The sequence below is a fragment of the Pieris napi genome, chromosome 17 (genome assembly GCF_905475465.1).
Source record: "Pieris napi chromosome 17, ilPieNapi1.2, whole genome shotgun sequence".
NCBI classification, from domain to species: Eukaryota; Metazoa; Arthropoda; class Insecta; order Lepidoptera; family Pieridae; genus Pieris; species Pieris napi.
The window spans coordinates 9958502-9985713 of NC_062250.1; the positions used below are offsets into that span (position 1 = coordinate 9958502).

At 33.2% G+C, this 27212-nt stretch overlaps 1 protein-coding gene across 5 annotated transcripts in view; it reads right to left on the reverse strand.

Annotated features, from left to right (window-relative positions):
• LOC125057733 (lethal(2) giant larvae protein) overlaps positions 1–27212 on the reverse strand; it is a 55084-nt gene that overhangs the window by 3444 nt on the left and 24428 nt on the right. For 4 of the 5 annotated variants that reach the window (XM_047661595.1, XM_047661598.1, XM_047661594.1 and 1 more), the window contains exons 3-25: positions 20022–20199; positions 18513–18759; positions 17612–17799; positions 16689–16868; positions 16037–16125; positions 15561–15680; positions 14810–14972; positions 13722–13911; positions 13121–13144; positions 12261–12378; positions 9878–9979; positions 9642–9746; positions 9200–9359; positions 8202–8341; positions 7671–7815; positions 6966–7066; positions 6420–6524; positions 5865–6005; positions 4801–4961; positions 3692–3785; positions 3115–3210; positions 2048–2170; positions 1000–1120 (exon numbers count right to left, since the gene is read on the reverse strand). In XM_047661595.1, the coding sequence (XP_047517551.1) occupies positions 1000–1120; positions 2048–2170; positions 3115–3210; positions 3692–3785; positions 4801–4961; positions 5865–6005; positions 6420–6524; positions 6966–7066; positions 7671–7815; positions 8202–8341; positions 9200–9359; positions 9642–9746; positions 9878–9979; positions 12261–12378; positions 13121–13144; positions 13722–13911; positions 14810–14972; positions 15561–15680; positions 16037–16125; positions 16689–16868; positions 17612–17799; positions 18513–18759; positions 20022–20199 (3091 nt within the window). The remainder of the gene's footprint in view (positions 1–999; positions 1121–2047; positions 2171–3114; positions 3211–3691; positions 3786–4800; positions 4962–5864; positions 6006–6419; positions 6525–6965; positions 7067–7670; positions 7816–8201; positions 8342–9199; positions 9360–9641; positions 9747–9877; positions 9980–12260; positions 12379–13120; positions 13145–13721; positions 13912–14809; positions 14973–15560; positions 15681–16036; positions 16126–16688; positions 16869–17611; positions 17800–18512; positions 18760–20021; positions 20200–27212) is intronic. The other variant, XM_047661596.1, reaches the window with a different exon arrangement.

Genomic DNA, 27212 nt, shown 5'->3' on the forward strand with positions numbered 1-27212 from the left:
ATATACAAAATATTATTAATTTATTCTTAAATCTTTCTGCGGTCTATTTAAACAAACATTGCCTTCTCTGTTTATAGACTGTGTAATGAAGGAGACAGGTTTATTTTGTACATACAATCATTTAAGTGAGCAAATTCTATTTGATTTGGAATCGTAAACGGGTAAAAGCGATACTATGTACTATAAAGCTAATTATCACTAAGTAAATGTCAAAATCTACATTAAGAAATAAATGTTGTTATAATTTTTTTTGCCTCCAAACCGAATCTTCTACAAAGCTACATTCATGCACATTTCTTAAGGAATAATATACTTGAATTTGCTGCATACGTAAATTATGTTATTAAACGTATCATAAATTTTTTTTATTTAATTAAAATCAATTAGTGAATGTTTAGTCTAACACTAGTAAGACTAGATAACGATTTTTGTAACGTATAATATCAGAAACTTCTGTACCAATTTTAACAATTAATTGCTTCATTATCCCTCAGGCTTTATATATTTCTAATATATGTATGGCTAGCAAGCAAAATCGGTAAAAATACTACTCACTCAGCATTATTATATAAAGTATTGCTAATATGAGTATATAAAATACTATTAAATAATAAAAGCTCTTTAGCTGGGGTAATACTAAAATGTCTTAGAGTAACATTCAAACAAAACTCAGCGCTAAGTATCACTTATCAAATTGAATACATTCGAGACAAACGGAAGTCATACTTAGTCGCTGTGTCTCGACTATCTTACGCTTAGGTAAGACTGTAAAAGAAATTTATCAAATACGTCACATTTTAAAATTTATTATTAATAAATTATTTAAGATGATTTATCAAAACAGACGTTACTCGAAAATACATTTTATTTAACAATAAATTACTATGGAAAAATTGAGCAGCGCTCTGTGGGAATATTTAGAACTAAACAGATTTAAGATGTTGGAACATAATTTGCGTTAAGCGAAATTTGTCCTAAGGCAATTGCTTGTATACTCACTGTTTTCTGAAGTGGTGTTAGTGGTGTTAGTGGTGGTGGTAGCGCCATCAACATTGTTTTCGTTGACAGTCGTCCGAGTCGTCGTCTTAACCACCATGGAACTTGTGTTCACTTGCGAATTCTACAAATGTAATATGAACGTCAAACATACGTAAGGGGCCATCCATAAGGTACGTCACACGTTAATGGGGAGGGAGGGTATCACCGAAGTGTGACATCGTGTGACAAGGGGCATGGGGGGTCAATACTTTTGTGACGTCACATGTTAAAATTTAAAATACTAAAACGCAAAGTTTGGATGTGAATTAATTTTTTTAAATATTTACGAACTTGATCTATATTTACATTGATATACAAAAAATATAAATATTTTTATCTTTAATTAATCGTTTATTATTTTCTAACTAGTCGTGTGTTTTTTCGGTTTTATGAAATGTTGGACTTTATGTTGATTTTATTAGATTATTATTTAATAAAAATAAGTAAAAAATGAAAATAGATGTTTTCTCTCAATTATTTTTAAATACATACATAAATTTAAAAAATGTGTGACGTCACATCAGGAGGGGGGGGGGGGGGGTATAAGGTTGATGAATGAATGTGACAACCTGTGACAAGGACGGGGGGGGAGGGGTTCAAAAGTCCTAAAATTCGTGTAACGTACTTTATGGATGGCCCCTAATATATATGGGACAAAGATATAAAAAAATGCATAACAATAATATATAATTTATATAATAAAAACATGGGTGTAAAATATCTAGGTAATAAAATAAAACCTTTTTAATTATATTTTTCGAAGTATTTTTTATTACACAATTAAAAATTGTTACGCAATTGAAAAAGAAGTAGCTTACCAATTTCACCGATACGTATATGATATTGTTGTATTTAACTTACATTTAAATATGATTAATTATTATATTCCAACTTAGGGAACAGTAAGTTTCATTAAAATGAGCTTAGCAGTTTTTGAAATATATCCACGCATTTCTGGTTATACGTATAACCTTCACAGATATTTGAAGTCTAAATAACTTTGAAATACCTGCAAATTAATATTCAGTTCCGGTGGTACGTCGGAGGTGGGTTGGGTGTGGTCCCTCACTGAGTCAACAGTGATGTCGGCTGACGCTGCCGTCACGTCGTGAGCCGTTTCTGCTGTTTCTTCCTGCATACATACATAGTTAACTAACAATTTTAAGATTGTAATTTGACGGTTTCACATTGATAGATTACAATCTACCGAATAAAAAATACGTTAAATCGTAAGCAGTACGTTGAGGTTCACAATCTTTCGACAGTTCATAATCTCGCGAGATAGATTACAATCTAACGGTGTTTACAATTTTACGGTGACAGATATATATGAAATACATTGAGCACTGCAGACGAACAGAAAGGTCACCAATATTTGTGATGAAGTCATCTCTGGTGAAATTATCTCAGAGGGCTTCAGACTTTGGTATATTTTCTATGTTAATGTTAATGTATGACACTAGGCACTTACATGTCTATTAGAAACAAATGCAAAATCCGAAGCCCGAAATCCGGTATTTTATTAGATAGTGTTGGTCTGTGTTTATATTCAGTACCGAACTATAATGAACAGACTTAACATAACAAATAAATTACAATAATGACTTTTTGTAATACGAAATATATCAAAATTAGGTTTATAATAGCTATCGCTTGGAAATAAAAAAGTAAATGCGCTGGAACCACAGGGTCCCACGATAAGATTCTTAAGCAATACATATATAAATATATATTGTCAAAAAATGCTATTTTCACTCATATTTATTATCATATTATTTATCTTTATTTATTACCATATAATATATTCATAAAATTTATTAACATTCATAACTCAATCATACAGACAAGTAGATGATCAGTACAACCTAATGAGTATTTAAAACCAGTGGCGCTATAAACTTTTAGGTTTGGGCATCGGATTTCTGTTTCGTAATCATCTTTCTAATAGGCAAGTACAGATACCGGCAAACATCTTAAGCAAATGTCTTTGCCTTAGAAGCGATTTTTAGGTATAGGTAGGTACATTGTTCTGCCATTAGTGTTTACAATTGGATATTAATGAATTTTAGACCATACCTTGTGTTCTCCATTAGTGAGTGGGGTCTCTTCGGCCGCACTTTTTAACGCTAAGGCCCAAGGTGAAAGGGCCACGTGGCATTGTGCTATCGTCACCTAAAAAATACAAATTTCCAAATTAAAATTAAATTAATCCTAAAACTTTTTTTTTACATTACTCTTAGGCTATTTCGTAATCTACAAATTTTCGTAAAATACAGCTATGATAAATATATAACAATAAACAATTATATGACAGATAAAGTTAAAGATATATACAAAAAAGTTCAAACATTTACAAAAGGAAAATTAATACAAATTATTAAATACGTGTAAGGAAAACATAATATATTTTCCTATACAAACTCTTTTTATATTTTATTTTTATTCTTTATATTATTTTATTTTATAAAACCTCGAATATAGGCTTTAAATGTTGTTTCTTTTGTATTCACAGAGAAACGCTCCTTATTTATTCCCAGTATAAGCAATTGATACTATTATATACGTTTAACTAAGTAATACCTAATTCGGTTGTGTTGTTTGATGGTGAGAAAGTGAGGGTACATGTATAGCAGTTTAAATAAAATATAAATACCTTAGTAGCTGACAATGTTATTCTTTGAAGTTCAGACGATGAATGCAAGTAGAGAGCTTCGCCACGTTTCGAGAAACATAAGGTTGAAATACCACTGAAACAATAAATATATAAGGGTCAATAAAACTGCTTTATTAAAAAAAAAATTAGACCCTAGATCAGTTTCCCAAGCATTTTTGTGCCACCCTAGCCTTTCTAAAATTCTTATGCCCCTATGTAAAATACACAACTTTGAAGTGAAACTTCTGTATCGACGTATGTGAGAAATTGTGTACAAAATCGTCACGTTTTTCGGTTACGCGCCATATTGCCTTTTTTAAATATCTGCCATCGTATAAAAACTCTAACATGCTGTGTACATGTTGTAAACAAATTGATTTGCTTGTTTTTTGAGTGTTGCTTTTTTTATAAAATATTTTTGAAGTTATACTTCTTTTGGCGCGTTAGGGAAAAATTATGAGAGTAAATTTTTACGCGCACACCGTCACAAAAAACCAACACCCTGATGTTAGCTGTACGATAATTATTCGTGCCTTTTGTGCTCGCACTTTACCCACATGGCGCCCACTAAACCGGCAAAAAGCTAAAAAAAAAATGTGTGCGTGTACTAGGTGTACACAGTACACACGTAAGAAGTGAAACTTCTTTATGACCTTATTTTTCGAAAAATGATCTACTATATGCAACTTTACAGAAATTGGTTAAATAAAGTTAAATTAGATAAAGTTTAACAAAAGGCTTTTATTATCATAGACATGAATACAAATACAATTATTTCATTTTAACTAATTACTGTAATTTTTGTTACTAATGACTTCGGATCAACCGTGGTAGGGACAAGAAAAAGATGGCGCGTAACCGAAAAATGTGACAAATGTGTATAAATTTTTTTCCAACGCCGATAAAGGAGTTTGACTTCAAAAAGCAACATGGCGCGTAACCTGCTACAAAATTTCTCCCATACGTCGATAAAGAAGTTTCACTTCAAAAGATGGCGCGTAACGGAAAAATGTGACGCGTAACTAAAAAATGTTATACTAAATTTTTATCCAACGCCGATAAAGAAGTTTCACTTCAAAAAGATGTCAATATATTTCTTATGAACTCACTTGATATCCTCCTTCCTGACGGCGGCAGCGTTAACTTGTCTCCTCAGATCGGTGGCGAGGAGCAGACAATCTCCCAAATTGGTGAGGCACATCAGGCACCACTCGCGATGTCTTTCGGATCCGCTTGCGCATTCAAACCAAGCGAATGATGTACGTCGGACCTATTGAAGTAGAATAGAAACTTGTAACGGGAAAAAAGTAGAGCTTAGAGCCTACGGGACGCCCAAAAAGGGCAGTCATCCCAGCCCATGAACACAGTGGGTGCGTTGCCGGCCTTTTTTATACAATTGGAGTTCGTATCTACCAGGTAAGACCATACCACGCATAAGAACGTGCCTTGTGAAGTGGACCGTGTTTTCTACTACTACTACTTATAAATAATAATAAGCCTACTTGGAAGTAAAGTTTTTAACTAAAGTTGTCACCTGTCTTTTCATCATTAAGAAAATATAATTTGACAGAAAGAGACAGAAGAGTATTTTAAGTAGGAGTTTAATTAGTTATTTATTTTTTATAATTTAAAAATCAACCAATGCGTATATATTTTTAGACGAAAACTATTCACAAAAATAAAGACTGACCATAAAACTTCGACTAAAGTAAGAATGGTATTCGTTACCATGGTAACCATTCTTTGGAAAGAAAAAACATCGTAACTTAGCAAACACGGTTCTATCCATGTTATATAATCATTTCTTAAACTTATCCTATCCTGATCAATCGTGACTTGTATAAATCTTATGTTTCCTTTTACATCACTATTTGCTGTCCATGTATTTGTAAGATTAGCTTTTAAGTTTTTAGTCTGTTGTTAATATTTTTTTTTGTATTACTTTAGATTAAGGTACTATGTATATATATATATTTGTTTCTGCACTTCTCGCACGAATCATGTTTCTTTTTTTTTTTAGTTTTTCTCTTTAACTAGGGTTGCCTGGAAGAGATCGCTTATTAGCGATAAGGCCGCCCGTTGCATCCCTTATAATTTTCTTGTATTGTGTTTCATTTATTGTTTTTTTGCAACGAAGTGTAAATAAATAAAATAAATAAAGATATAAGCTTACCCGTGCACCTTCATGCGCTGTGAGCTTGTATTTGTTGTGTGGCTTGAGTGAGGGCAACGTGAATACTTTGAACTGCTCTTCAGAGACGATCAGCACTCGGTGGGTTCCGCTCTCGGGCAGTGGGGCCACACCTCTTTCGACCTGCATTGTAAACATACTTGTAAGTGAACATTATATACAGACCTGTTTAAAAAAGGAATGACAGGTTAATAATGTTTAATTAAAAAACTAATTTTATATATATATAAAAAATTATATAAATAAAATTTATGGTTAAGGGTCATACTTGACCATGCATATTATATAATGCACAAAGCCTTTTAAAAAATTCTATTTTAAGCGTTTTTTAATTAAAAACTATTAGACTGCCATTTCAAAAAAAAAAAGAAATGGCAGTCTAATAGTTTTTAATTATATAATATGCATGGTCAAGTATGACCCTTAACCATAAATTTTATTTATATAATTTTTTTAAAGCCACTGGTGTGTTGTCCGAAAATTTAAATTTGAAATAATTTCTGTACGACTCCATTTCTCCTTTTAAAATATACTCACTTCTAACGGGTCCGGTAAAGGTACACTCGCGCCATCAAGTACTGTGATACTTATCACGGGCGCTCTATGTTTTAATTGTATTTCTTTCGCTAGTTGACATGTTACCTGAAAAAATAACACGTAATTAAAAAAAAAGGTAAATTTCCTAATGTCATCGATAATACGACAGTATTTGGAACGTCAATTTCATTAAAGTATAGAAAAAAAACGACGGGTTGCACGAATTGTTTTAATTATCAGTATAAAAGTACTATCATTTATGTAGTAGAATACAATATTTATTTATTGCGCTATCGTACACAAACATGACAATTTATTTTACATTAAATACGCAGCGCCAGCTGTCTACTCTCCATCCGTCTTACGAATTTTCGACCAGGTCACGTGTCCTGACGCGAGTTTAACATTTTTAGCCATTCCAAAAAAAGTGTACAACGCCGCTAAAGAAGTTTTCACTTCAAAAATCATGGGAATATACAACAAATGGTTAAACATACTTTAGTATGTGAAAAACTTTTGCAGTTTCAAGGATCTTATAGAACTTACTGGATCTTCTTTCCGTTTATTCGCTCCGGGTACGTTAATAGTGAACGCGTATACGGTCCCGTTGTTCGTGCCCGCCCATAGTGTTGGTACCGAATGTTGTGCTGGAATTAAATAAAAGGTTTTGTTTCGGTGCTTTAGTCGTTTTGTCGTCAGAAAATAGAACTTTTTTTTTTCAGGGAATGAAGCAGTACAGACAGAACATTGCCGTAGCTTAGAACGGGCTACACAGTTGTAGAAAAATCATTTCTTACTGTTTGAGCGGGTTAGAACACGACAAAAAAGTTTTTTTTTTACAGAACAGGGTTAAACGGGCAGAGGACTCATCTTATGTTACGTGATACCGCCGCCCATAGGCACTCACATTGCCAGACGGCTCACAAATGCGTTGCGGGCCTTTTAACAATTGGTTCTTTTCAATTATCATCTCCTAATGCCCAAAAACACTAGTTGGATACTAGACTGCTACTACTTCAGAATTAAAAAAAATAACGAATGAAAATAATAACGTTTTATGTTTATATATAAATTTAATTTATATTTTCCTTGTTTGACTTGGAAAAGTGATCACTTTCTCCTAAATGAATTATTGCATTTAATAAGTATAATAATATAGATTAACCCTAATATCCCGCCTTAATAATTAATAAACCTATTATTTGCGTAAAAGAACACATTTAATATGCGTTTCAATACTTGTGTACTCACTGTTAATAAGGAAAGTGCGTGCGAAGTAGAGACATCGGACCATAGAGCCAAAAGCGTCATCATTAGACCTGGCTTCAACGGCACGCTCAATGGGCTTCACTGCCTCGTCGGTCTCTGCTATTTTTTCAACCACCTTCTTGGCGGGCTATTAATATATATAATTATTAAGTAAAATCAACCATATTTCATATTTTAAAAATTCATATACTGTACGTTGAGCAGTGTTGGCTTAGCGTGCGACTCATCCCTGAGGTCGTAGGTTCGATCGCAGGCTGTGCATTAATGGACTTTCTATGAGCGCATTTAACAATCGCTCGAACGATGAAGGAAAATATCGTGAGGAAACCGACTTGCCTCAGACCCAATAAGTCGACGGCATACGTCAGGCAGGCTGAACACCTACTAGCCTAATAGATTCACAAATGATCATGAAACAGATACAGAAATCTTTATTTAAAATGTACTATGACGACTTTTTTAAGGATATACATAAAAAAGGCGATTGTACTGCGAAAAAATCTATACATGTACCTGTGCCGGCGATGTGGGACTAGCTGCAGTCGTCTGTCGTCTTTGTGAACGTCCTTTCCGAAGTCTTCTAAACGATTCCCTCAACGATTTCTTGAAGGATTTTCTTCTAGATATAGGCGTATCACCCGCTCCAGAGTGGTCTGAAGATTATTTCACATTTATCGTAAAAATATTAACACCATGAATAAAAACTAAATCAATCAACTTCACTGCAAGACAGCTATATTTATATGTTAACAAAAAAATTAGTGGCGTAATCATAACATCTAGGGCCCGTGGCAAATTCTTTTGATGGGGCCCTATCAGTAAAAATCGTCACGTCAGTTTAATTTTAATTAACTTCGAGATTTTCAGCGTACTCAATTACACGTTGTATATGTCCCACTAATGGCCATAGGCTTCCTCTCTTAGGCGAGTGGGAATGGTCTGTGGTCCCCACGCTAGCCCAATGCGTTATTGGAGACTTCACATTCATTCATAGAACATAATATCTCTTGGAGCTCCCCCCTGGCATTTTGCCAGCACTGCCACCCTATTGTTACGCCACTGCTTATGAATATAGCCGCCTAAAAACGTGGACTAAAGATAGTTCCGTGTTTGTTACCATTTATTTTCATAGACTATGATAGTGAGACCAATTCTGTTTAATTGATTGTATTTTGAGTGTTATTTTTTTATAAAACATTTATTTTCATATTTAATTTATGCATATTTGTTAGTATGTATACTTAGAGCTAAATAAAAAAATAACGTTAGTAAAATTTATACGTATAATTCTAAATTTACATTTACTAAGAGTTGACAAATGAAAGGCGTAGAGAAGCATTGTCAAGAAATTCTTCGCTGCTCCTTTATTCTTGTTTATTCATAAAGTATAGTATATTTTACAATGCCAGAAAACGATAACATATAAACAAATGAATAAATACACAAATTCAGATAAATTAATAATTAATAGTGATCATATACAAAATAGTATTTAAAATAGAAAATCTTACCATGTGGATTTAGCGTGCACTTGTGTATTAGAGGCGTAGAAGTAAACGCATCGATAAGGGCGAGACCGTGGGCGGTGCCCGCACAAACCACGCCCCACTCCCAATGCGCAGCCAACGATGTTATGGCCGCTGGGGGAGATATTTGGGCCACAGCACTTGCCTTAAAAATATTAAATAACATCAATTTATCAAGAGCAATAAAAATCAAGTAACAGCCCAGTTTTAGATTCTTTTTTGGCCGGAATTTGTGCGGAAATAAATAATCGTTACAACGTAGAGGCAATTTAATTAAAATCTTTTTTTAAAGGTCAAAGTGTCCAGTTCTATAAATCAAGGGCCCATTATTCAAAACATGAATAGAGGCTCAAAACGTTACCGAATACCAAGCAAAGAATTAAATTGATTTAATTAAACATTTTATAGACGATAGGGTGATCTTTACCTGATATCCTTGAGGGAAAGAAAGCGCACCCGAACGTAATGTGAGTTGATCGTGTCCCTTCCATACAAAGCCATCGCGATCTGACACTATGTTCACAGATAATGACTGAAAATAAAAAAAATACTATAATTTTCTATCAATGCTAAGCGAGTAATAAATTAAATCTATATAAAAAACCAGTGGCTCTACAACATTTTAGGTCTGGCCTAATAAATATTAAAAATATACTTTCATACCTTAACTTCAGCGGTGGAAGGATTATTTTTCAAACTAGCCATAACTATATGTCCCGCTGCGCCACCAATTGTCAGCATACCAGATAGTGGGCAAAGTATTACCTGTAATTTATTAAGACAATACGTTAATAAAAATGTATTCACTAGTGGATTTCCTAGTAATTTATGATATTATTTCCTAAACATTGACATTTTTAATAATGAAAATTCTTTCACTATAAAAATAACAATTTATCTCTGAGCTGTTTCTATAGTTGATGCGAAGATACGAGCCGCTTAGGGCCGTTTAAGACTAGTCGTTTCAGCATACGCGGAAACCGGACGCGCGTGGCAGAATGACCTGCGCTGTTGAACATTCTGCTCCACAGCATAATGCTGAGCCAGGGCCAATTACAGCCACAGCACACACGCATTACACAATTGATGCGAACCGAATGAGAAATGCCGAACAAAAACACACAAAATAACAATAATCAAAGAAAAAATAAAATGAGAGATATCAAAAACAATGAAAAAAAAAATATAAATGTATGTGTGTGTGTTTTGTTTGTAATATTATTTCTATTATGACTATGTCTAATCTGGCATATTTCGGCGTGTTCGCTCGAACCGGTAGTAGACCAGTGCCGATAATTTTTGAAACCAAAAAAAATTACAGTAGGATGAAACCCATTAGAAAAGCAGGGGAATATGATCAAAATGAAAGGAAAAATAAATTACGGTCGATCTGAGGTCGGGAAGGGTAGGGGGGGGGAGTTTTAAGGGTAAAAAACGGTTTACCTCGATTTCCGGCAAAACTAAAAGTCCTATCGAAGAAAGTTAAATGGCAAAGTTGTAGGTAATAAAAAGATCTAAAACTTTTGTATTCACACATTTTTCACATAACCTCAAAATTGGTGTGAAAAATTCAAAAAACCAAGTTTTTGGTTTTTTATTTTTATCTTTTACAAAAATTTATTTTTTTAAACGAAATTTGGTGAAAACTTACCTTATTATGTCCCAAATATACTGTTATTTATTTGATTAAAAATATTTATTTTTTCACCTTATTTTGAATTAATATCGAAAAAACACCCTAATTTTCAATCGAAAATTCTGACGTCAAAATTTCAGCTTTTTTCAAAAAGTTGGTGTGCTTTCAGTTTGTTGAAATCTCTACTTTCCTATGGTAAAAAAATATATATATATTACCATAGAAAATCTTCTCAGAAAATGCAAAACATCGTATGCAGTAACGCCCAGACCCGTCATACCCTTCCCTACTTCTCTATGAATCTTCTTTAAATTATAATCAGATGCCTATTTATTACTATTTTAAGATAACTTATATATACCTGAGTGACCTAAAAAAAAAAGTTTAGCCTTTAGATGTGCTAAAATTTTCGTATTTCATAGAGAAGTAAGGAAGGGGATGACAGGTCTGGGCGTTACTGCATACGATTTTTTGCGTTTTCTGAGAAGATTTACTATGGTAATATATATATTTTTTTTTACCATAGGAAAGTAGAGATTTCAACGAACTGAAAGCACACCAACTTTTTGAAAAAAGCTGAAATTTTGACGTCAGAATTTTCGATTGAAAATTAGGGTGTTTTTTCGATATTAATTCAAAATAAGGCGAACAAATAAATATTTTTAATCAAATAAATTACAGTGTATTTGGGACATAGAAAGGTAAGTTTTCACCAAATTTCGTTAAAAAAATAATATTTTTGTTAAAGATAAAAATAAAAAACCAAAAACTTGGTTTTTTGAATTTTTCACATAAATTTTGAGGTTATGTGAAAAATGTGTAAATACAAAAGTTTTAGATCTTTTTATTACCTCCAACTTTGCCATTTAACTTTCTTCGATAGGACTTGTAGTTTTGCCGGAAATCGAGATAAACCGTTTTTTACCCTTAAAACTCCCCCCCCACCCCTTCCCGACCTCAGATCGACCGTAATTTATTTTTCCTTTCATTTTGATCATATTCCCCTGCCTTTCTAATGGGTTTCATCCTACTGTAATTTTTTTCACTTTTTATTTATTTTGAAGGCTATCTGCACTGGTCTATAGTCGCGTCGTGTCAGTATCAACATGGATTCTGACAAAAACTATTTGCGTTACTTATTCGCCTTTGACTGAGAAGACGAAAAAGATGTAGGGTGTCACTTTAATACACTCTTTCCAAAACTGCGAACTTATACGAGCTAAGAAGCGCGTGTGCCCGTTGCGCCTCTACATACGCTTTCAAAGACGACCTTAACGCGTGTAAAAAACGATAGTCTGAAACCGTTAGTTTTAGATAAAATCATAAAATTTTTGAAGAATCCTTCGCCAAGTCAAAATAATATCAATTCTATACTCAGGCTACGACATGTTAATCCGACGTAGAACTCACCCGTTTGACTGCGAGTCGCGGGTCATCGCTGTATGGGTCGAAAGTACCGACGCGTCTGAAAGGAGGCCATTCTTCTTCTTCGTTTTGACTGTCATTATTCTCGCCGATTTCTTCACCACTGTAATATATATTTACTAAGTATAACCTCTTAAATGGTTGTCTGTAAAGTCGGTTTACAGACGATAGTTTAACGTGATAACGTCATAACAAAACAATTAATGCATACTATTATGAATAGATTGAATAATTTTTATGGAATCTACAATTTAATTGACAAATTTAACCTTTATTGTCGCAATTTTTGTAATAAACTATGAGAACCACATTAACTTTTAATTACACTTTATAAACAGTTGACGTGAAGATGTAAGTTGTGTGTTGCCGCTGTCTTTCTTCTCCTGGGACACATAGGCCAATCAAGTGGAAGATAGATAGACGCGGCGCAAGGTAACGCACTCATGATTTTTCGTGCGTACAGTTCGTTTAAATAAAGGTTTCAAATCGACAAGGTATATCCACAATATTCAGATAATGGCGTGTTTTAGATTTTAGAAAAAGGATTGACTATATATTGTTTGTCAAAAATTCATGAGTTCAGACGCTTATCATCTGTTGTGTTCATTTCTTAATAAAGTAATGAATATATGTTTTAATTAAGTTCAGCTAATGTAACACGGTACGAATTTCGCCGGGTCAGCAACCCATAAAATACGTAAACTATAACTACTAAAAAGATTTTAGAGAAAAACGATTTAGCACTTCAGTAGTCAAAATCTATGATTTTAGATGCAAAAAATGCACGAAAACAGGGAAAAAGCGAAGTGAAATCTACATTAGCCTGATATATTAAGCTAAATTACCTTGCGCTCGATCTTTTCAGTCCACTTGAAGCAAGCATCAAAAAGCATAATAAATTTAGCTACATTATACGCAAATTCATGGATATGGATGCAAATAATCATATCTAGCCATCAAATACGAAAATCTGTACTTAAATTTCGTTACATTTACTACAATTCAACATTTACCATAGATTAGTCAAAAGGGGTTGTTCAAGTATTACGTAAGCAGATTTACTGCAATTTATCCCCCCCCCCCCATTCTCAACAGTAAGCAAAGCTCTAAAAAATAGTAATACATAAATAAACATATTAATTTTTTGGAGGAATCCTCGAAAATGTATTTCGTTTTTAAGCATAGACAATGTGTGGGTAATATGAGTAAAAAAAAAAATTACTGTTGACGTAATCACCAAATAAGAAAATCAAAGACCTCCCCCTATAGTGCTTACGTAATACTTGAACGGCCTCAAAGATATGAATAATACTTAAAACATAGATTAATTTAATATTGTGATCTTACATGCCGTTTTTTTTATTAATAATACCTAAATTAATTATTGAAATCGCGAAATCTACTTTGAAAAGTCCCAAACCCCTTATAATATAAACTCGAACTGACCTAAAGAGATGCGAAGTGGTATATTTGTACAAGGGCGTCATAACCACGCCGCTGACATCCCAGAAGCGAATGGAGCCATCTTCGTGGCCAGTTAGGAGGATTTGCCGATCGGCCGATTCGCTTGGCTCCACGTCACCACCGGATATGGGCCAAGCACTGTCCGAGTATACATCCTCGATTTGCTTCTCACCTGGTACATTGAAATTAACCTATTTAATTTTGTCATACTATTTTAACGACCCGTAAACTACTATTGAAGTCACGGTTATAAGAAATCGGATATGTACTTATAAAATAAAAAAATATTTTTTAATTTTTAAGCAAATTAGTACAAATGATTACAGACTTTGTCTATGGAACCAAGATGTATGGTTATTTAAACACCAGCTTTTTTAATATCCAGTTATGCTCAGATTATCCAGTCTTTAAATGAATATTATTTAAATTAATTAATTCATTGAAAATAAAACTTATAAATACCAAGATCTGTAAATATTTATTATTATAAATAGCGCGGTATTACACATATAGTATACGTTTTTTTTATCCTATGATAAAATTCTCTTGTTATTTATTTCGTTTCATACATTCCTATCTCAACATTTACGAAGCATAGATTTTTCTAGAAGTCAAATTTAAAGGCAATTTTTCATCGACATTTCGAATAATATTAAGAATCCGGACGTAAAATAATCTTGTTCTTGTTATTCAAGTCAATTAATTTAATTTGAGTTAGGGAGCGTTCAAGTATTACGTCACGCAATTTTTGGAGATTCTTGACCCCCCCCCCATGTAACGTGCCGTTACGTTTTTCTGTACCTTATAGTAAAACGTTTCTTGACCACCCAGTGTCACTTTATACCTAAAAGTTACCATTATGTGGCGTAAAGTACTGGAAAGTCGAAAATAATTTTAACAATAACGCGTAATTCAATCCCCGCCCCGCAACGTAACGCTTTACAAAAGTTCGTAAGGTAATACTTGAACGCTCCCTTATTGAAAAGTAGATTTGTTTTGTCCTGTTTATTTACCAGCAAAATTACATACGAGTGATAAGGACAAAGCTATATGAAGTTAAAGATACTCACCGGCAGCCACAATATTATCGTAAACTGTATCAGCCACATTGTCCACAAGGTACGCCGTAGTGATAGCACTGGCGTGTATCGACACGAGGTAGGGCAGGCGCAAAGGCCGCCATTTTGCATCGCATAGATCTATCACCACTAATTCTTCTTCCACTAGGACCACCTGTGGATAAAACATTTTATTAAATAATATTTTTTGTGTATTTTATTGATATTTCTTTATGCTTTTCGTTTATTTATTTTATTTTAACTTCGTTACATTAAAATAAAAACATAAATTATTAGGAATGCAACGGGCGGCCTTTATACAAGCGATCTCTTCTAGACAACCCTTGTAAGATAAACGATAAAAAAGAAATATTAAGGGTAGAAGTGCATATCGTAGTTGTAGAATGATAATCTCAAGAAAAAAATGTTTCATTTCGTCAATGTACGTTAAAATATTATTATGTGTTTTTGTCCATAGTTTTACTTATTTATTAATAACATAAATAAGTCCTTACTTCATGATTATGCCAGTAAAATGACATAAGAGTTTAAAAATAAAAATAAATGGTTTTTTGACAGTTATTCTACAGTAACAACCAAATCAACAAAAATAAAATTACAAGTAACACTGAAAAATTATAGAAGAATTAGGGGTGGTTTAGGTATGGGCAAAAAAGTGCTTGCCCCACCCGTACTATATCTCTGGTATAGCATTACAAGGGTCCCCTATATACATATATCTTTTGTGTATTTTCAAACTCACCAAGGCAGCGGCAACTTGATTCACAGATTGCACTTGAATCTGCGTGGGAGTCTGTGGACGATCTTCTTGCAAGGGTGTTCCATCTGGTGGTACCGAGGTGGTTGTGAAGAAGTCAATCACCTGAAAGTATTTTTTGACTAGTTACTAATCGCTTCGAAAATATTTTTATGACAAGATTGGCATTATCTCTGCGTGTCTTAACCGAAGAACAAAAAATCGTTTATTAAAAATGTTTTTACATATTTTTTGTTATAGAACAGGTGTTTTGTGATGGACACTCTTAATGCCAGAGGGCTCGCGAGTGCGTTGCCGGCCTTTTATATATATATCAAAAGAGATTAATATTCAACACTTAATTTTAGAACGCATGAAGCAAGCATGAACGTTATAAATATATTAATTATTGAAATCAGTCTATTGCGAAAATTGAGCTTGTAACAAATGATAGATTATTTTTGAGAATAATAATAACTTACCCGACTTGTAAAGTCAAATGCGACATGTTTCTCGCCTTGTTGTACTGTCACAGTGTATTTATCTGAATACGATGCTCGGGGCATACCACCTGAAAGATTAAAAAATTAATTAAAATACAAATCCCACACTATTAAGTATAAATGTGATACAATCTGATTACAAATGTAAATTATAATTAAATAAAACTGTTCGTTTTGACTACATTACTTTGAATTGTTAAGTCTTAAAAAAATTTCAGAACTAATATTGCTATAAAGTGAGTTCTACAGCTGAAACATTTATATTAAAAAAAATACGGGTTGCAACGTTGTGCTTTTTTGACATTTTGGAATGGGAATAATTTTGCACGAATTGCTTTAATTATCTGTATAAAAGTACTATCATTTATGTGGTAGAATACAATATTTTTTTATTGCGCTATCGTACACAAACATGAAAATTTATTTACATTAAATACGCCGCGCCGGCTGTCTACTCTCCATCCGTCTTACGAATTTTCGATCAGGTCACGTGTCCTGACGCGAGTTTAATTTTTTTTACCCATTCTAAAAAAAGTGTACGGGGCGTTGTACTCTTTTTTAAAGAAGTTTTCACTTTAAAAATCTAAAACATGAAAGATTGCCATTGCATTAAATTATATATAAATTTTACCTGCATATATAATGATCTCGTCCCCATGAACACTATTCCTATTGAGTATCTTCGTAATGGCCTTGCAAGGGTAAGGCCCGTACGGAGTCACGGGCTCTTTGAGCGGTCGATCGCTGGACGCGCCCGCGACCTCCCACGTCACGTACGAACCATCGTTGTGGGACGATGTGAAGTGCTCGCCTGGAATTTAGAAAAAAGGAAAAAATTATAATAAAAATCAATTTAAAATAAAAGCATGCCTTCTGATAAACAATACTATTAACCTTATATCTTAATACCTATTGAACCGATTTTGATGAAACCTGTACTGTTTGAATACCCCTTTAGTTTTCGAGAAATTTGTGGACAAACAGACATAAATGACTTCATTTATGTTAGTATAATATATGGCAAAATATTATATATTACTAGCGGATCCGACAGACGTCCAGAACACACGTCTTACATACAAAAAAATCATAAAAATCTGTCAAGCTGTTTAGTAGTTTAATAAAGAACAAATGTACAGAAGATTTATATATATATTCTAATTAATTTGCGATATTTGTTTTAAAATAAGTGTTGTTTGATGATTTGCTATTTTAAAAGAGCACCGAGAGTTTTTTACGTTGGCTTTTTCTCTCGGTCTACACTCTGTCTTCTTTGCCGATGAGTAATCTACCGATTCAAATTTAATGACGTGAAATAAGTGATACGTGTATCTTATGTTCCATAGTAAACATATTTTATTTTTATTTTTTTATTTGCTGTATTAATAAATAACCTGGACATCTGCCATCTGATTTGTGAATCTAAACCATCCAGGGCGCCACCCAAACGCATACCAAAAAAATCATTCAAATCAGTCCAGCCTCAAATAGTTTAAGAGGAGTTCAGTGACATACATAGGTACAGAAGATTTATATATATAAAGATATACATACCTTCGTCATTCCAACACAAGCTCTCCAACTGTTGATTGGATACAAAGGTGTGTGTAGGTGTGGATGTCTGTCTATCCCATAGCACGACTAAACCCCTGTTGTATCCAATCAAGATTTTGGTTGGAATTTTTGGGTGTTCACAAACTGATTCCACGGCACCAGGATTTACTTTGAAGTCTTCTGGACAGCTGGAAGATAAACAATCACAATAAGCTAAATTATTTCAATATCCGAGTTCAATATCTAACGTACCAATTGCAATTATTACGAACCGTAAATTGTTCTACAGACAAGGCATTCGATTTCGTTTCTCTATAGTAACTTGAACTAGAACTTGTAGAAATTAATTCTGGTATTTAATTATAGAAGTGTAAGAGTGTTGTAATAAAATATGTAACATCATTAAATGCTACTGCATTAATATATATAGTATAGATTGGTATATGTTTGTAGGAGAGATATTCGTTTGAGGCGGATAATACACACCTTTTAATCAAATTAGCTTAATTATTTTTCACAAATTAGGCTTAATATTAAGCCTTCTAAGCCGGTAGTTACGGTAGGTAGGGCTGAACAATTAAAAAAAAACATTGTTAAGCGCTTAGGCTTGCTACGTACCAGACCTAATCCGGAATAAGAAATTTGAAAAATACTAGTAAAAACTAATATTGGAAGTGTAATATAGTGGAATCACTATAACTCGAATGTTAAGGGAAATGCAAAAATATTCGAGATTTCGACTTAACAAGTACTTCGAGATACATATGATTTAACTGATGAAATTTAGACTTAGAGTCGCTATTTCTAAAAGATTTGTAGAGTCGAATTTAAATAACAATTCAACTTAAGTTTTGTAGTATATATTTTTTACATATTAATGAAGTATATAACATATACTCACTTCTGCATAACCACATCTTGATAAATGACGTCTTCGCTCATACTGAAACTGCCTGCATCAAGGGTGTATATGTTTCCTCCTTCAGTACCAAGTAACAAATTCTTGCCCGACGACTCCATACACATCGCTGATATCTTCTTGTTCTTGCCTTCGAAGGCATGACTCTTTAATTCCACTAGTGACTTCTCATTTATTTCCCATAGGTGTAGACTGTTGTCGTCGCATAGTGATATTAAACGGCCGGTGCCTGAAAATATTAATTGTTATGTGTAAAGCAAAACTGTATGAATATTTTTTTTATATAAATAAAATAAATCTGTGGCGCTACATTAGATCTGGGCCTCAGATTTCTGTATCTGTTTCACGATCATTTGTCAATCTAATAGGCAAGTAGGTGATCAGCCTCCTGTGCCTGACACACGGCGTCGACTTTTTGGGTCTAAGGCAAGTCGGTTTCCTCACGTTGTTTTCCTTCACCATTCGAGCGAATGTTAAATGTAAAACATAGAAAGAAAATGTGCCAGCCGGTATCGAACCTACAACCCCAGGGATGGGAGTCGCACGTTGAAGCCACTAGGCCAACACTGCAATTAATTAAATATTTGATATCTTTCGTTATGTTTGAAGAGCTGTCAAATAACACAATAGTTATTTCTCGTCTGATTCTCAAGTTATGCATCATATGTCATTAAAATACTACAAAGCTTAAAAATTTATCTTATACTAGCTGACCCGGCGCACTTTGTTCCACCTTACAGTCTAATAATATCGTGTTAACTTTAGTTAGACTTAGGATTTCATTAAGGTTAACATTAATACAAATTCTTTTTGCAAATATAGAAATGTTTTATTGCTTGCCATTGCGAAAGAAGAATGGCAGTTTTACACATTAGGCCTCTTCTCTCGAGCGCCAATATTGCGTTACTGCATGTCAAAGCACTTTCTGATATACAACATTCATTTCAACATTCGATCAAGATCAAACCATGCATCTCCTCTCATTCACCTCAAGATCGGAATTTCTTGAACTGACACGAATTCGACGTAAAAATGATGCGTAGTTTTGTCAACGGATGGCACCACATGCTGTTTGCATTCGTAAAATTAATTTACTCATTTATTGTTATTTGATAACTTATCCGATATTTTAGTACTTATTCTGCTATTCGGAGTTGAGAAGAATCCACTAAAAAAGATATAACTAACATCGGTCCAGCCGTTCTCGAGTTATAAGTGTTGTAACAAACACGACTTTCTTTTATATATATAGATATGCATTTTTCTTGATTTGAATGAAAAACAAAATGTTTCAATGAAACAAAACTAATATTTTTTTTAAATAACAGTATTATGTTCACAGAAAAAAGACGTATCACGAGGTACCAAAAATCTCTCGCGTGATAGTGAAGATATTGATTTGAAATAAGAGTCAACGGCGACTGCTTCCAGTAGGTACAACTATTTATCTATTCAAAGCTGAACGCTAATGAGCTGTAATACAAATCTTACCGGGTATAAAATGTATTTGCGTGACCGCAGCGTCTGGGTTTGTGTGTTGTCCATACAGTTCGACCCCAGGTCGGCCATAGACCTTTAGGGCGCCGGTGGCTGTGCCGATAGCCGACAGTCTGAGTAGCGGATCCCATGCTAGTGCTGACGCTCTATGTGGAAAGCCGTGTTGTACTGTCTGAAAAATACAAATACTACATTAGATTTTTACACGCTTTGTATTAGCTTCACCTGTATGTATGTATGTAACCGACTCCTTCGGACTCGATTTTGACCCACTTTTAACGGACAGATTTAATTCAAACTTTGCGCACCTGTCAAAGATCGATGACAATGCAATAATCCGAAAAAAAATGAAATTATAAAATAATTAACTAAAAAATAAATAATAGTTTAAAAAACTATTATTTATTTTTTCAGCCAAAATTAGGAATTATTTTTCACTTTTTAGTTTGATGTACTTTAAAAGCGTGTTTTTTAGTTTTTTTAACTATTATTTATTTACATTAGAGACTACTCAGGTGGGGTTGGCGCAAAACAAGTGTGAAATTTATTTAAAAAAAAACCTAAAGTCAATGGCTTGTGAAGCTTAACAAACAAAAGCTTATTGTCAGCAAAATTAGCAGCTAATATAATTATAATTGAATGACAAATGAAGCCTACACGTTAATTTGACTCGCGGAGCGTGGTTTCGTATGAGTCATAGTGGTATGTTATCCGATGAGAATATTAATCTTTATTTCTGCGATACACCTGTAAAACTGGTCGGTGTTGGTTCATAAAATACACAATATACAAAATAATATAACCGTTTTAAAACTCACGGCAGAGATAATAGAACTTGAACGATGACCGATATTTTGAATCAATATTCAATAAAATAAGAGCAGTGTTGGCCTAGTGGCTTCAGCGTGCGACTCTCATCCCTGAGTTGGTAGGTTCTATCCCTGACTTTACACCAATAGACTTTCTATGTGCGTGTTAACATTCACTCGAACGATGAAGGAAAACATCGGACGGAAATCGGCTTGCCTTAGACTCAAAAGTCGATGGCGTGTGGCACAGGAGACTGATAAACAACTTGCCTATTAGATTTACAAATGATCATGAAACAGATTCAGAAACCAGAGCTAAAAAGGTAGTAGCGCCACTTATTTATTTATTTTATTCTATAGAATCAAGTGTTATATTTGAAAAGCGTTCGCAAGTAATTACGCTTTAAAGAATTAATGTTAATCTAATATATAAAATTCTCGTGTCGCGGTGTTTGTGGTTAAACTCCTCCGAAACGGCTCGGCCGATTCTCATGAAATTTTGTGTGCATATTGGGTAAGTATGTCTGAGAATCGGATAACATCTATTTTTCATCCCCCTAAATATTTTTTTTATATTTTTAGATATTTTTTTCTGTTTTTATTTTTTTATGATACAGCATTAAAAAATACATACTACATATACAACCCCTAACTTTCACCCTCTACGATCAACCCCTATTTTTTTATTATAAATGATATACATGGCAAAACGACGTTTTCCCGGTCAGCTAGTATGTATATGATATTAAGAGATAAATATAACATTAATATCTTGGTAATATTTTTAATGTGGCGTATACGCTTAACGCCTAGTTTATATATATTAATCTAAAGATTATACTTGTAAGCGAATAGTTTAAATAGATTACTTTGTATCGTTAAATGTTATCGTTATCAAATTATTACATTAATGCAAAACGGATGCCTCCGTGTAAATATTTATTCTGTAATGTACTGGTATTTTTATTAACTACAACATTGTACGTCCTATACCACGAAATCTAATTTTTAATCCGCCAAAAAAGAATCTACTTTTTTTAAACAATTATTCTTATTTTTAGCTTTTAATTTTATTTACATTTTTATTAATTTTACTATACACCTTTACACAAGACTTCATTACGTACACTTGTAATTTTTTTTTTTTTTCTACCAAGTATTTATTACATTCCTTTTCTTCCTTTTTTTGCGACTGAGGCGCAAACTAGCTGCTGTGGTGTCTGGCAGAATGACCAGAGAATCTTTTTTATTTTTTGTTTTGGATATCTCTCAGACAGAATTGCGATGACGGCGCGGCGGGTAAAAGATGGCTGGAGATGACAAAAAAATAAAAATAGAAAATTGTGGAATGGCTTAGGAGCAAGCTTATCTAATATATAAAATTCTCGTGTCACAATGTTCGTTCCCATACTCCTCCAAAACGGCTCGACCGATTCTTATGAATTTTTTTATGCATATTCAGTACGTCTGAGAATCGGCTTCTATCTTTCAAACCCCTAAGTGAAAAGGGGTATCCACCCAAAAAAACACGATTTTTTAGACATACAACCCTTAATTTTTTAGTAGATAGTTATTTTTATTGAACATAAAAAATGCTTCCTAGAAATAATATACATGGCAAAACAACGTTTGCCGAGTCAGCTAGTAGGTACCTATATAACTATATAATAAGTAAAACATTTTTATTTTTATTCTTACTGTTAATGTCGTAAATGTGTTTGTATTTTTATGGAATAAAATAAAGCAATTAATATTAATATTGAACAAGACTACTCGATATCTCTCTAATCCAGGGGCCGTACAAAGCTAAAACTGTGATCACAGAAACGTCATACAAAATGCAGTTAATAAATTACTTTAAACTGCTTTCAAGTGCGAACGATTTATTAAACGAAAACGCACATTTATAGATTGGATTGTCGCCAGAGTATTTTATTTTAAAACATTTTCGACTAGAGGGCATTCAGGGTGCTATAAAATTTCTTGAATACCTGGTTATAAGATACTAAATCTTATAATCACTTAAATCTCTTAACTGAGGCTAAAATTCAGAAACGAGACTTGGCAAAATGCAATATATTTTTGAAGATAAGTTTGTTTTTTAAAACCCTAACAACCGTGCAATGTGTGGTTTACGAAGATTTGGTTAATTAATTGATAAATCAAGTCATCAGTTAAAAAATCCTTTAACGTTTAATGAAAACGATCGTTAGTTAATCGGACAATTATTGGCTGAATGGTTCCGTCTCTTCATCTATTACAGACAGTGATAATTCTGAGTTTGACTGTAATATTTAAGTCCCTATCTGCAACATAGACTCACTGTACCTAGACCTGGTTATTATTGTATCAATGAACCAAGCTATAAGCCATTGCTAAGCCAGATAGACTGTTTATAGACCTCAGATGAACATATGCAATTGAAGGCACCCAAGAGCCGTCCTTCGCAATATAGGCAAAAAACATTGAATAAAACAATGAAAGTGTTATGTCATTGTATAGTTATAAGTAGAACAAACATAACACCGTGGGAATTGTACTTTTGCACTCTTTTGTATGTTACGTGACGCAGAATGGAGGATTCCGGGAATGAGCGGCTTGTGTTGAATGGTTTCAAAGGCAAGTTACGAAAGTAAGTAATTATCTTAGTTTAGCGGAGTTAGTTTTTTTAATTTATTAACTATATTTATTGAACCATAATAAAAATAATATTTTTAAACTTTAACGGATATAAACGCGTACTTACTGTATTATTTAAATAATTATTATTTGAATGATTTACAACCATAGTGGACAATGTGTTACGTACCAAATAATTTTTTTTTACCGCTCAGCGTAAACTTAAAAATAGGTAGACTAAGTATTTTTAAAGAGTGTAAAATAGTTTTAATGACATGTAGTATTTTTTTCTCAGCGGATTGGGCGTAGCTATGTCTGACCTCTCATATTTGTTTCCGCACCGGTTTGATATGGTTTAAGTCGTTCTACATATAACTAATTCATCATAAAGGCTTATAATTATACATAAAAACTCAATCAGAATTAACCGCTTTAGTAAAAGCATTTCTCATTCATGTGGGATCGCACCACAATTTTAATACATTCTTGTGACTTCGTTTTAACTAAAAAACTGCAATCATTTTTCTTCATTATTAATTTCCTTTAATAAGCACTTATCATTGCTTTATTATTGTAAAAGGGCTAAAATATTTTTTGGTGAAATGTATTTCGGTAAAGGCAGAATATTCGTTGTAAAACAAAGTGTGTAAGCCTAAATGAATGTTAATGAGTTTTGGTTATCTATTATAACTATCGCCTTATCGAGCATTAAATGTGGTCAACATTTAATGCGGGGACCAATTACTTCAGTTTTAGGTACTATCATTAAGGTATTTGACTATTTTTATTACTTCTAGATAAAAAATATAATTTTCTAGTAATTGTTTCATGTTCCCCACATCAACACTAACTTTGCAAAAAACTCAGTTTTGTATAGCGCAGCCCATACAACGACCAATATTTAAGTCTGACTTGTTTAAGCTATCGCGGAATATAGCGCAAAATCACCTGCATCATGAGCACACCCCACATACAACGAGTATATATAATACAAATACACGAGTGCACAGAAAATTTGAACAGCCGAGTTTCAACCGCACGACCTTAGGGTTGAGAATCGCTATTACCACGCCCAGCGCTTTTCTAAACATATACAGTACTTTGAATATAACATTTTGATTACAATGCAGCTAAACACGTGTAGTACTTGTTCTATCGTGAAAGCTGGTCTGGTATGCGTTGAATGGATTACAAAAGAATAATTTACCTAATAACGGAACACAGTTTCGTACGTGACCAGTTTTATGCATGTCATATATTACAGTCAGCCCTGTTGGACAGGGAAGTGAGCAGGGGAATGGACAGGGAAATATAAATGCCTGTCGTACTTCCACTACTCATGCCACTTCTTGCCATGGTTGCGAGTTGTTCGTTACAAGAATGAAAAGCTATTAAGAAAATAATCAAGCATTGAAAAATGGGCATGAGTTTTTTATACGTTGATTTGTTAAAAATGATATGTACACCTTGGTATTACCGAAAATATAAATAAGATATAAGCCTAATTACACATTACTTGAAGAAAAATATGCGTTTATGAAAATCTACGAGACTCAGGAAAATCGCCTTCATATTCAACCGGCGTCTCAACATATATTTATTATGTACTAGCTGCACCGGCGAAGTTCGTTTCGCCTTAATATTACTTAGCCTACCTTTTTAGTACCTACATATGGAATATTTATATAAAAACCTAAGTTTATATACAGTGAAATTTTTAATTGTCCCAATTTTTCTCTCCAAAATAATCCTTAGAGTTTAAGGAATAAATAAAACCAAAATTACTCAAATAGGTCTTTTGCGCTAAGCAACATACTTTTGCGAATCATTTTTTAATGCACACATACATGAATGTTTTGAAAAATTTTGAATTCTTTTTATGCCATTTAAACAGCTTCAAAAAGGCAATTTAATTCGTGATATGCAACATCAGGCTTGATGGCTGACAGCTTTTTTATTCCATACAATAATTGATACAAAGATCTTAAATACAAAACTGAGTACGCGCAGATCGATCGAGCTAATGGACCGGTCCAAACCGTTAGATCAGCTATTATTTTGACAAAAACTATTTCGAATTTAACCGCTAATCTGATCGCGATAAGAGTCATATTCGCGTGTTTTAAAACGTATAAAGAGGACAATGCCATTAAAAGCTACTTCTGTACTTTGAAAGGTGTTACGAAAATCTTGGTTTGAACCGACAATTAAAAAATCCGTTTTTTTTTTTTTTTTTTTTTTTTTTTTTTAAAAACAATTCACACCAATTGACCTAGTCCCATGCTAAGCTGGTGAAGCTTGTGTTATGGGTACTAGGCAACGGATATACATACATATTATAGATAGATATACATATAAATACATATTTAAACACCCAAGACCTAAGAACAACACCAAATGCTCATCACATCGATGTTCGCCTCAGCCGGGGATCGAACCCGGGACCCATGGATTCGCAGTCAGGGGTACTAACCACTAGACCAATGAGTCGTCAGTCGTAAAACAGTTGTTTACGGTTAGTTAAAATGCTTAAATAATATAGGCCGTTAAAAAGAAGATAACTTCGGGCTTAGATTCAATATACGAGGTACTCTGTAATCTTGTATTCCCTACTTATTGGCATTGTTTAAAAATCAATATTTTTCGTCCGTTACAAAATAATAATGTGTTTGTTTTCATATTTGTGTATTCTATTATTAGGCTTGGAAGAGATTGCTTTATTGCGATAAGGTCGCCCGTTGCAGTATATAATGTTTTAATTTTTAATTATTTTATATTTTATTAAGCAATTCAGTGTGAATGAATAAATTACTTATTTATTATACTTTTAAATTTAATTATCATTTAAAGCCTGGAATAGGCTCATAAGCGATAAGATAAATAGATAAATGCCCGTTGCACTCGGAATTTAGGTTTAATACCGTCTTTTGTTTTCCTGTATGACCTTTATTAACCTTTTAAAATTAAATGCTTAATAAGCCTTTTGCCAAATACCTTCCTTCTATGTTTAATCCTCTATATTAATGTTTTCCAACCGTTTTAGTGACATGCCCAACCTAGCATTAGCTTAGCCTTTCTAAAATTGATTAGATTAGATATAGATATGTTAATACATAATTTTTATTATTAAAAATTTTATATTTTAGGCAGAAATGACTAGGAAATTGCAAACGAAACGCAGTAAGTAAATTTTCAAAAACAAATTTCAAATAAATTTTAAAATTGCCGAATATTAGTCTCTCTTAACAATCAAATTCGGAAACACTGATCTATAATATATGCCACACATTGATATACAAAAAACCCAAGATGCACACTCAACGTCAAAAAAACGTCCTCAAAAAATGAGCGCAACATTCTAAATTGTGCGCTCATTTCAAATAGTCTCGCGTCTAGTGGAGTCGATGTTATTTATTTGTGTTTTTTTTTTATAAATAAATTGATGTACTCTTGAACTTTTTTGTGTGTAGTTTTTGACAAATATATTTACGCTATATAAAGTGTGGGTCAGGAGGTAGCCAATTTAACATTTTTTTTTAATTTAAAGAAAAAACTTTTTAACCTGATTAAAGTTATGTATTATTATAAATTTACAACTATTTAACATCCAACACCTTTTGTCTTCAGTCACCGTGACCACTCACGCTGTAAAGCACCCGAAAAGTCGGATAAATTTAAAATTATGTTAAATAGTTGTAAATAAAAAAGTCATGTTCGACTCCACTCAATACCTTGTCCTACCGACCACGGTCGGTCG